At 37.9% G+C, this 12323-nt stretch overlaps 1 protein-coding gene and 1 pseudogene across 1 annotated transcript; both read right to left on the reverse strand.

The window, feature by feature from the left end:
* LOC108412015 overlaps window positions 1-12323 on the reverse strand; it is a 380788-nt pseudogene that overhangs the window by 60454 nt on the left and 308011 nt on the right.
* Window positions 649-9675, reverse strand: LOC108412023 (4-galactosyl-N-acetylglucosaminide 3-alpha-L-fucosyltransferase 9-like). Its single transcript, XM_017683871.2, has 2 exons — window positions 8449-9675; window positions 649-2862 (listed from the first exon to the last, which is right to left on the reverse strand). The coding sequence occupies exon 2, from the start codon at window positions 2852-2854 to the stop codon at window positions 1670-1672; it is 1185 nt and encodes a 394-aa protein (XP_017539360.1). The 5' UTR covers window positions 2855-2862; window positions 8449-9675; the 3' UTR covers window positions 649-1669.

The raw sequence follows: 12323 nt of genomic DNA on the forward strand, positions 1-12323 counted from the left end.
ACAGTAAAGGAGCTCATCTGTGATCCTGAGTTTAAAGCCAGTTTTTATTCAACTTAAACTTGGAACTAAGTTGTAAATAAATCTGAAACTGAAACTTTGCTTGTGTGTAAAAAGTGATTTCAGAGCCACTCGGTTCTCCCTGATGGAAACTGTTTACCTTCAGTGTTTTGTGCTTCTGATCATTTTAATAGACGTCAACGTCACTAATTAATGACGTTCTATTAAAAGACTGGTTTACCAAGAGAGACGCTGGAGGACTTTCACCTGAAATGAGTTCATGAAGCCAGTCTGGTTATAAAAATGATAACAGGACATCAGAGCCAGAATTACTCTTTTAGTACTTTTACTTTATACTTAAGTACATTTGAAGGGAAATACTTTAGTACTTTTACTCAAGTGGAGGTCTAAAGGGAGGAACTTCTACTTTTACCTTGGGTATCTCTACTTTAACTAAAATACATAGTTTGTGTACTTCATCCACCACTGGTACTAAATATTGGAGTGAATACTGTAAATTGAGAAATTGTGTGCAAACTTAATAGGAAAAAGAAAAGGGAGTATTTCAAAAATAAGATATAAAATAAAAAATAAGAGGTTTCAGTGAATAATGGAAAGGTATTATGGAAAATGTTGTGTCTTAGGCAAGAATGATAACTCATTGGCATCTTTTATTGAGATAGAAGGGTCTTTCTTAACCAAACCAGGAAAAACTGCAAATTTTATAAAGAAAATAGACAATCTTCAAAACGAGATCAGTTGACGAGAGTCAGTGAACAGGCATGTGTAAATATTGAAGAGCTTGTTGTGAAAGAAAAACAGTGCGAATTAAAAAAATGTCACATAACTGAGGAAGAGGTTGAAAAGCTTATAAGACCTATACAAAATGAGAAAACATCTGAAAAATTGCTGCAACTCCCCCCCCCCCAAAAAAAACAACGTATATTGAATGTACAGAAAACAAAAAGGATCCAAATCATCACCGAAAGGAGAATAAAAGTTAACATTAAATACAGGCAAAGAAGACATAGTACAAGTTCAAGAGGTACAACCTTTAGGTGTTACAATTAGCAATTATCATAGTCAAAACATATTGAGAATATCATTTTAAAAAGCAACTAAATCAGTAATAAGAAGATGCGCAACATTTTTAACACCAATGTCACAAACTACTGTCAGAATCACTGGTACTGTGTAATTTAGTTGTAATTTATTCTGCTGCAATATGGTCAAATGCAGCAAAGACACATTTGATGAAACTGCAAAAATGCTAAATAAGGTAGCAAGAATTACATTGCAATGTCCATATAGAACCAACATAAATAACGTGCATCATAAACTTGAATTGTTAAAGATTGAAGACAGATGGAAGATGATTCTTACTCGACTTTTTAAAAATACTTTTGAACAAAAATATCCAGATAATGTTCACATGATCTGTTACTTCTTCAGCTGCTTTAGAACTGGATACATTTGATAAGATCACATTTCATTCATGTAGGAGGCTATTCTCAAATATATGAAAGGTATCTGAAACTACGGCTTGGATCTTGACTGGCTTAGATCTTGACTATAGCCGACATAATATACCAGATATTTGAATCTAGATTCTTTATGTTATCAAGCTTTTCCTCTGAGTCAACACCACAAAGCTGACGTTGCAACAATCCAGCTAGCTCCAAAACCACTTATTAACATTTTTGAATATTTTGAAATTCTTGTGCCTCTTTAAATGCTCACAAATACGGCAAGCATGCTCGTGACCCAAAGTGTTCTGCACAGCAAAGTCTTTTCTCCAAGCAAAGTACTTTTCATACATCTCCTGGTTCTGGTCCACACGTTTGAGATGTTCTGCCAATTCTTGTGGTGTTTTGAAATCATCAACATGGATGAAAGAATCTTTCGGTATAAATTCCTCATAATTCTCCCTGGATGGACCGAGAACTATAGGGACTGTGCCAAGTCTCATCGGGCTGAAGAGCTTCTCTGTGATATAGTCTTTATAGATGGAGTTCTCAAACGATAAGTAGAACTTGCAGCTTGATACGATTGGACCGTAATCTTCACCGTTTACATATCTACCAAAGTGCCGTCCATAAGTCTCAACTTTGATGTGTTGGCTCAATTCATTGAAGTAACCCACTCGTCTATAGTTGTTGTTCCAGTTGCTGACAATCCAGCAGACTAATTTGTCTTTTTCTGGGATTTTAAAGGGTTCGTCCTTATCAGAGATTTCTTTGATTCGTCCATAAGGAACCCAGATGTCTGAATCTCTCCTATAGTTTGATGTCAGGTTGAATAAGTCATCTGCTCCATTCAGCTGTGGTGAGTTAGCTGGAGACTCCATTTTCATCCATACCCATTTCTGCCGTGGAGATCGAGATAATGTCAACAGGTACTGTACCTCACCTCCGATGTCTCTAAGATGGAACATTATACCATGTGCTTTGTCAAATAGATTTCTGTCAGCTGTTAGATGACAGCCTTTAATGCCATAATCTGACTCACAGGATTCCAATTCAAACTGGTATCCAAAAGGCCACTTCCATATTAAGACAATTGTCTCAGATTCATGGGGGTTTGCAGCATCTTCCTTTTCCAAACTTGGTGATTGACTGGCTGACATCTTTTCCTGGACTGAAGTGCAATTAGTAATAATTTGACTTTGGTTCTCCACCTTAGGAACATGGAGACATGCCTTTGTACAGATGTCTTCTTTGGATAGTGGAGTTTCAGAGCAAGGCCGCCAGCTCATAGTTGGCTCATAGTAAATGTAGAAAATAACTGCAGAGCACAGCAGCAGAAGGCTGCCTATGACGATGTTTCGAGACTGTCCAATGGAAGCTTTTGACATCATTTCTTGGCCTTTAGGGAGGAGCAAAAGAAGACATATAAGTTTGACCAACATATCTATTGTTTCCAGTGTTCATTACTAAGTGTCCATTTACTACCTGTACACATGTTCATACATTGCAGATATAAGCACAGGCAGAAAAAAAATCTACAGGTTGTTTTGTAATCATCAAAAAACAGGTAAAGTCTACTTAATCTGTTTATATTTGGGTTCTTCTTTGTGTTTTAGAGTTTTAACAGCATTTGTGGATGCAATGATGAACTGTGTTCACAGACAGTGGTTTTCAGAAGTGTTTCTGAGCCCATGCAGTGATTTCCACTACAGAATCATGTCTGTTTTTAATGCAGTGCTGCCTAAAGTCCCAAAGATCATGGCCAGCCAATATTGGTTTTCAGCCCTTGCCCTTTGCTTACAGAGATTTCTCCAGGTTCTCTGAGTCTTTAATGATATTCTGCACCGTAGACGATGAAAAGCAGAAGCTCTTTGCTGTTTTATGTTGAGAAACGTTCTTCTTGAGTTGTTGCTCTATTTGATGGTCCAGTCTTTCACAGAGTGGTGACCCCTCCTCATCGTTACTTTTGAAAGTCTCCGCCTCTCTGAGATGCTCTTTGTACCCTGTTAGAGCCATTTATTTTTTGTATTGTAAGTGAAAACGTATATTGTAAATTTGGACTTAATTCTTCATTAATATTTGTAGCTTTTGCATTTGGGTAATATAAGAATTTAGCAATGTAATTGCTTTAATGTGATGCAATCTGACTGGCCGCTGAGTTTGGGGAAAAAAGGGTGATAACGCATAGAACAGAGCAGAAGCCTTGAGCCTAGGAGCATCACAGTCTTTTGACTGTCACGCTGCTTAATTTAGAAGTCAAGAATTCATCTTTTGTTTTGTATGATTTTAAGTTCATAGTAAAGATACAAAGTCCAAAGAGAAGTCGGATTCAAGATCTTTTCATTTCTGATACGTGTCACGTGTAAAAGAACTTTGAGGTTCAAGGCTAGTGAGTCAGCATGCTGTACTCACAGTACCCAATCATGTTACTGACCTGTGGCCAATTAACCACCAGGCGTTTACCAGCCTTTTGTTGCCCCCGTCCCAACTTTTTTTTAGAATGTGTTGTTGCATCAAATTCAAAATAAATATATTTTACAAAACAATATCATTTCTCAGTTTTAGCATTTCATTTGTTGTCTTTTTACTATTTCCAATAAATATAGGGTTTAAATTATTCACACATGATTGTATTTTGATTTCATTCACATTTTGCACAGCATCCCAACTTTTTGGAAATTGTAATTTTTGCTCAAGTAAACGATGAGCCTGAGGAATGAGACCAGCCTGGAACCTGGCCAACATTAGCTTCTCTAGGGAGTGGCTGCCCTTTTGTTTGGGAACGGGTTTTTCTCTGTGTGTTTGGTTAGTGAGGGAGGTAGGTTGAACACAGTCTTTTATTTCTTTTTGTTTGTATGTATGGAAGGTACTTTGTGTTGTACAGTTACTGTGGGTTTGTTTGTTGTTTTGGCCTGGGCCATTCCTGAGGTTGTTGCCGGTGTCTACTGTTGTTTTTGTCTTCGTCTCATAATAGTCTTGAACTTAATAGTTGCGTTTGGTGTTTTATCTCCCGCTCACATCACCACATCTCACTCCTTCATATTGTTACTGCCTGATCTAGACCGGGTCGTAACATGCTTTAAAATATGAAAAGTTCAATTCTGTATACCTCATTTTGTCTAACATGAGGCTGTAACTAGAGTGGAGGAATAATATAAACTCATTAAATTCATATTATATGAATAATTAATAAATAAATGTGTATATACTGATTAGTATATATAATGATTAATATCACCTTTAGTGAAAAAATTAAATTCATCACCTGTTATTCTTTCCAAAAACTTCCAAAATTATTATTGCAAAAGGATATAAAGAATTAAGCTCTGCTATTTCTGCTGCATGTATATTTTCCGTTAGAATATGATGTAAACCACTTTATTGGAATTTATGATGGAGTCAGTAAAATTTATGGGTCAATTGAGTCAGTAAGCAAGTAAAATATTTAACATTTAAAAATCTCATTATTTGAAACAGAATCTGAATTTGTGCAGTGCCTTTCTATTTGTTTGGATTAATGCTCAGAATAAATACAGATAACATTAATACAGTAAGCTGTTTTACATATGTTAATGTCTTTGTTTACCTATTTCCTGACATGTCCTGAGGAAGCCCAGCATTAACTGTGGTTAATCTATACAAGCTTTATCTAATCAAATTAAATACGTCCATATTGATGCTGGAGGAGACATCTGGAACCAAACCTGTGTTCTTTAAACCAGGTCACAAGAAATCCTTGTTGCTGTTTACTATATTTATGCTTCTTTGTATTCATTCTGATGATATACAAGGTTTTCATTTCTGTTTGTCCCCACGCACCCAGTACAGGGGCTGACGGCAAGAGCTTCTTTATGCTGTCACAGCATTTTACGACATTGTGTTATGTTACATTATCTTTCAAAAGTTTGAAATCACTTGTTGTATTAATGCATTTATTTAATTTTAAGTTATAAAGTGTAGACACCAAAACCTAACCCTGTTTAAAGTATTTAGAGCTCAACAAGAAGTTCTGATGATGAAAAAAGGTATGGTATGAAATAAAAAACATTACCCATATGGAAAAATATGCTCCAAATGTATTCATCAGATATATATTTTTACAATGCACTTCCTAGATCAGGATCTTGTTAGGGTGGAAGGGCTTGTGTGGTGTATACATCTGGTAGCCGGGTAGCCGGGCAGCCCACGTAACCCAGCTGGGCTCAGCCTGAAAAGGCAGTGTGGGGAGACCATGTGATAGATAGATAGATAGATAGATAGATAGATAGATAGATAGATAGATAGATAGATAGATAGATAGATAGATAGATAGATAGATAGATAGATACTTTATTGATCCCGAAGGAAATTTAGCAATGTGGGCCCACCACCCGCAAAGTCCAGCATGGGGGAGCAATGCCTGACAGTGGGAGATGGCAGGGAGGTCCTTGGTGGCCTGGGCCCCTGCAGTAGAAACTGCCTCTTGGTACATGAAATGTAACCTCACTGGAGGAAGGAGCCAGAGCTTGTGTCCTCAGCTGGCGGCCATGCAGTTGGAGTTTGTCCCAGGAGTTTGTCACTTCAGTGCGAAGTAAAATCACAGAGAGGAAAACTCTGACATCTGTGTGTGCTTATGCACCAAACAACAGGTTGGAGTATTTGGCTTTCTTAGATCAAGTGGGCAAGGTTCTGGACATGCATTTATGCTGCTAGTGCTGTGACATGCTTGTATCACATTTGCAAAACTCTTTTATATTAAGTGTCTTTAATTATTCTGTAGTTACACATGAATAACATGTAACATCCAGTAAAAACAGCCACTAAATGAAATAATTTTCATTTTATTATTAGGAAGTGTCTGACGTATGATGCTCCTATTTTGCGATTGGCTAATGCCATGTAATTTGCATACTGTGATTTTTCATCGAACATAGCAGAAGCTACTGCAGGCACAAGAAAAAAATCTTCTTAATAGTTCAATATAGCACTGCGCTCTCTCTCCAAACCTTTTGTTCTTCTTTAATTCATCCTGTTTTTAAAAGCCCTACGTAGATTGTAATAAGGGACATGGTTGTGTTTCTCAGGACCCGTTTTTGAATTGCGCACTTGTTTTTGAACTGCTGTCCACACGTGTAAAAAGTCAGACCTGGGGGAGACGGAGGAGGTGCAGAACCTGCAGAGTGGCTCCTGCAACTGGATTCTCTTAAATCCACACAACTGTTCTTCATTCTGCTTGCTTGGCTGCTCTTCTGCTGCTTGGAACCTTCATTTGCTAAGTTCATTTCAGTTCATTTTCACAGCAAATAACCTACAATGCTGCTGTAGTTTTTCAGTCTGAGTGCACCTCAGTGTTGTTGGTTCTAGCTACTCATGTTTTCAGGAGGAGGGCAGAGAAAATTTCATCCACACGTTCGTTTACAGCCTATAACAAGCAACTTAAAGTAATTTGAACTTTCTCTTAACTTTACTGAAGGCGAGCACGTTAGGGGTGTAAAGCAGTGTCCGAAATTAGAGGGTTTGAGAGTATTAAGTGAAGCTTTGGCTGTGCTTAAATGTGAATTTCCCCTCAGGCAATGACCGTTGTATGATTATCATCGTAGATCATATTTGCATTGTCAAAAAGTGATTGATTTGTAATTTTGTGTGCATGAATAGGACGATACACTGAAGACAGAACATGTGGTCAGTTCCTAACACAGCACTGGACAGATAAGTCTTGATTTATGTAAATGCCCTTTTCCAATTCGAAAAAATTCCCTTCACTCATTTCTGAAGACAACTTTAGACCGTGTTGGTAAGGCTGTGTTTAGTAAATGAAGGTGTTTTGGAAATACTGATTTTTTGTGTCATAAATGTCCCATACCTGCCATAGATTTTGAAAAGTTGGCTCGTACTTGTACGTATTGATTGACTAATGGATTGGAAATGCAGGTTGTGCAATAATGTCTCCTCTGATACTCATGGACAGTTACTTAGTCATTATCGTTTGCGGCATTTTTCAAAAGTCAGTCTTTTGTCTTGCCATGTCTTTATGAAACATGTATTTCCACATTTCGATCATTCATTGCACTTCATGTTCAAGTTCATGTGTCAAGGTTTCACACAGAGACAGAAAAAGTAGGGGCAAGTCAAGGGAGAGAAAGACTACTGTTCTTTCTGTTGATGTATTTTAACTTCTGTGAAAGGCTTTACTGCACCTCATTGGAAGCTTGTTTAAGCATGTTTACATACTCTTGAAAATACATTTTTGTTTAATGGGAACAGTAAATGTACCCACGCTTTTACAATCTCACATACTGCTAGAGAATTATGGACATGTTCTAGTATAGTTACAATAAAATGCTCATTTTGACAGATTTCTGTTTCTTTGTGATTTTAACTTTTGTGATGGTATATGTCTGAGTTATGTTTACTTAATTACTTTTATAAGTAGGTAATTAGTTTCCTTAAATGTTTTAAGTAAGGTTTTAGACTTATTTTTGTCCATACTGGTCAAAATATTTTGAAAATACGTTAACTAAGACACTTTTTTAAATGTATATCCAATATTTTAAATTGATTATATCAAACTTAAAAGTTCACAATGTTTTGAGGTAAACATTAAAATATTAAATACACTGTATACATATTTTAAACATCGAATGAAATTAAATTAATATAGTTAAGATAACATTAAATTTAAGTATATTGTAATGAGGTTTATGAAGTTTGGTATACATAAAATATTTAAGTTTTGCTCACTTTAAAGAATGGAGTTTGTCCACTCAAATATTTTGAGGTAATCATTTTCCTCAAAACATTTGAGTTAATTGAGGTTATTCGGATATACAGTGTGGATATTAATGCAATTCTAAGTTAATTTTCTATGTTATTACAGCTTTCTCAGTTATTATGCAGCCATTCACAGCAAATTCCAAGTGAAAACCTGTTTACTGCTCAGACAGATGGTTTTAAACGGCGTGTTTAGGTGCACAGTGCACCAAAAGAACAGAAATCATCAACTCACTGAAATCCTACGTCCTCAGTCGTGGCCTTTTTTGACTTTTGGATGTGGATGCTGTCCAGAGCTCCGTCAGAGGCGCTTTGAAATAAGGCAGGAAAACAGGTGTGCGCCAGTGTGAAAACTCACTGAGAAAAAAAAGAAAAGAAACCAGGTAGATAGTGCTACCTGCCAAACCAACCTCCAGTGCATGATTCAGCACAAACTGGACTTCAGGAAACAAATGTAAGGTTCAGGTGAGCAACAACAAGCAAATCATGAAACAGCAAGGTTTATTAAGGGTAAATGACCCAAGTTCGTCCATCTAAGCACCTCTGAAATTCACAAACCACCCCTATCCGTCTCTCTCTGTACGGGACAGGGCCAAAACCTTGACCAATCACTCAGCCCCACCCAGCCAGAGCCACTCAGTCTCAGACCAGAGTATCACAACTCTTATTACATATGTACATTATTAGCACACACATTTATATTAAACATTGTGTTCATTTACGTTATACATGATGTACATTCGTGTTATTGTCATATACAGTAAGGTTATAGATTTGGATGTCTGAGTGTACCAGGTTATGTCATGTGCTACGCAATGCAGTAGGTGTTGAGGAATGTGTTTGGGCACACCTTGAGGATCTTCGAGATCTGACAGACTGAGTTCTGTGTTTTCAGAACAGTGACTCTCTGTTTTTCATGCCTACCTTCCTTTGTCCTTTACATGAGCAGTCCAGTTCCATTGAAGTGGCCTGTGTTACCACAAGCATGTGACTAAACAAGGTTTCCTGCACAGCAGCTGACTTGCTTTGCCTATTACCTCTGAAGCATAAGACGCGCTGTCTATGTAGATCTCTTCAAAAGGAACACGACTGCGAAGTTTATTATGGGGAATATATATATATAATTTTTGATTAAGCCATTTAAGATGTGTTTGCTTCATTTTAGCACTGGAGCTATGGGGCTAAGAGTTAACGAAAGACTGATACTTCCACATAAAGCAGAAGCAGTCTCTCAGAAACTTACATTTACCCCAGATGCAGCTGATCAGCCAAGGTGTGGTTAATGTCTCAAGTTTGCTTCTTTGACTTTAGCAGTGAGGCTATGAGGCACAGGTAGCCTGAAAGTTGTACCGTACCAGTTGGCTTACATGCACTGCTTTAATCTTCATACTGCGTGTACTTGTTCAGTATCCCTTATAGACTTGATTGTGTGGTTTCTGACACTGTATGACTCACTGTTATAATAACACTATATAATAATATAATAACACTATACTGCTATAAACACAGTTTATACAGTTGTCTGCACTGTTGTTGAACGTGTGTTTTTCGCAATCTTAAAGATGTTTTTGGAACAATCTTTTTAAAAAGTTGCCATTTGTAGTCAACAATATTTGACGCTTTTTTCCAAGCTTAAACATTCATCATGATCCTTGTTTTTTTATTTATTAAAAGCGGAAAACGTTTTTTTTGTATTGCTTAGTAAAGCAGATATTCTTATATGTCTGTGCAGATAGTGATTCGAGTTTCTTTAAAAAAAAAATCACAAAAGAAAAGTTTCTACGACCATAAGGCTTTTTTCGTGCTCTATCAGTTTCTACAGTAACAGTATGTGAATACATAAAAATTCGTTAACTTCTCCGTGTTCTTGAGTTTTGCTTTCCACAAAATTCTTTAATCATAAAAAAGTGTAGAGCCACATTCAATAACATAATGAAGAGGAAGTGACGCAACTTAAAAGTCTCACATACTTGAATTTGTCTCAAAGGAACAATAAGAACAGTAAAGTTGTCTGTGTTTACATTTATTTCTGAACCAGTAACCCAGCTAATGGTTTGTTTCTGACTGCATGTGTGGGTCTCTGTATATTTGATATGTTTATGACATGGTAGGTCATTGAATTCTCCTCTCAAGGCTATGTAAGCTGGGCGTCGATGACTCTGCACTGGACTGGTTCGCCTCTTACCTCCTTCTTATAAAGCAGTTTATTTCTCTCTGTGGCTTTACTTCAAATACAAACCCAACTCCAAAAGGGTGGGACTGAAGGAAAAATGTAAATGAAAACAAAACAAGTCAAAGTTTATTTATTTATCTCTACCTCTGAACCATGGCAAACAATAACACAACAAGAGGAATAAGAACACAGCATGAGGTTTTACAATTAATATAAAATACTGAATATGGAGAAAAGAAAAAGGGCAGCTTATCATTACAAAGAAGTGCTACGATTAAGCGATTAGAACTGATAACTGTTAAAGGCCGAACAGAGTAACAACGAGAAACAGATCAGTCTCTGTCATCAGTGAAAACTAGTCACTGCTTTTTGAGAGAATCACAGTGAAAACCCAGGAAGGTCAGTGACTGTTAGAAGCCTGTAGCCTATGTTAAGACTATGTTAAGGCTTTTGCTGAACGGTCCAGAAAGCAGGGCTTTCCAACCTTAAGGTAATAGAGGTGTGAACCAGCTGTGCGTAGTACAGTCTTAACTTGTGCTTTAACTGCTCTTCACTCACCCAGTTTGAGTTAGTATGAATGTTAAAGTGTTATCAGAATATGAGAAGAGTTCAGAGTATTGTGAGGTTAATAGTGTGTGTTCAGGTGAAGCAATCTCTATGATTAAATAGCTTGAGTCTGTGCAGCAAATAGCCAGCTTTTTAGCCACATTGTTGGCTCTTTCCACACGTTCTGCAGGCCTTGCTCTGGGTGTGGCCACTGTTGGGGAATGCCAGTCCCTAAACTCAGATAGGTGTGTGAAGGTAGTGTTAGGAGTCTTATTATCATAGGATGTTTGCCCAGGCAGGGGATTGAAGCTCTGAACATCTGGTGAAAGTGCTGCTCTATTCTGGGAGAAAGAGGACGACTCAGGGCTGTTCATGCAGATCTGAGTTCCACCCCACTGCTCTCTCTCTCTCTCTCTCTCTCTCTGTCTCTCTCTCGCTCTCTCTCTCTCTCTCTCTCTCTCTCTCTCTCTCTGTCTGACTGTTTACTGCTTTAAACTGCTTGTTTGAGTTCAGCTGGGTGGGCTGTGGGGGGCTGGTTTCACTTCTTCCTTTAGTGCTGCTGATGACCATCAGTGTGTCAGTCAAATAATAACCTGTTTTATTTCTACAGCACCTTTATTAAACTCAAAGCAGGTAACAGTGAAACAGAACGAGTGCAGAAACAAACAGAAAGAGCTCTAACATACAGTAGAAGAGCATCAGCTCCATCTGAATGAACATGTAAAGGGAGGTAAAGCACTGAGTGAACAGGGGGGTTTGAGTTGTGTGTTAAAGACAGAGATAGAGGGGAGTTCCAGAGGTTTGGAGCTGTTCCACTAAATTCTCCTCCACTGACTGAGGCCAGTCTGATTCACTCTAATCAGACCAGCTCCAGAAGACCTGAGTGTCCCAGCTGGTGTGTAGAGATGGAGGAGGTCAGTAAGGTATGAAGGTCAAGGCCATGCATGTCTGTGAAGGTCATGAGCAGCAGCCTGTATTGACCACACAAAGGGGCAGATAAGCAGTGCAGGTTATGGAGAGCAGGTGTGATGAGGGCACAGTGCTTAGTGTGAGTGAGGACTCCAGCTGCTGAGTTCTGAACAGACTGGTATTTAGGGAGGAGTTTAACTGGGAGTCCACTAAGAAGGTCATTACAGTAATGAAGGTGGAACTGATAAACATCTAATCTACATTTCTGCAGCACTGCTGATAATCATGGGGCGGAGTCTGGCAGAATTACGGAGGTGGTAGAAGACAGTCTGGATAAGGAAGAGAGTCAGGAATCAAATATGCCACCAAGCTTATGAACGTGATTGTGAGGGTTTTATCTGAACGCTGTCGATGTCTAACATTATTTCAGAGTTTGTGCTGACAAAATTATTAGGGGCAGATATTGATACACCAATCTTATC

Source organism: Pygocentrus nattereri, chromosome 11 (genome assembly GCF_015220715.1).
Source record: "Pygocentrus nattereri isolate fPygNat1 chromosome 11, fPygNat1.pri, whole genome shotgun sequence".
Classification (NCBI taxonomy): domain Eukaryota; kingdom Metazoa; phylum Chordata; class Actinopteri; order Characiformes; family Serrasalmidae; genus Pygocentrus; species Pygocentrus nattereri.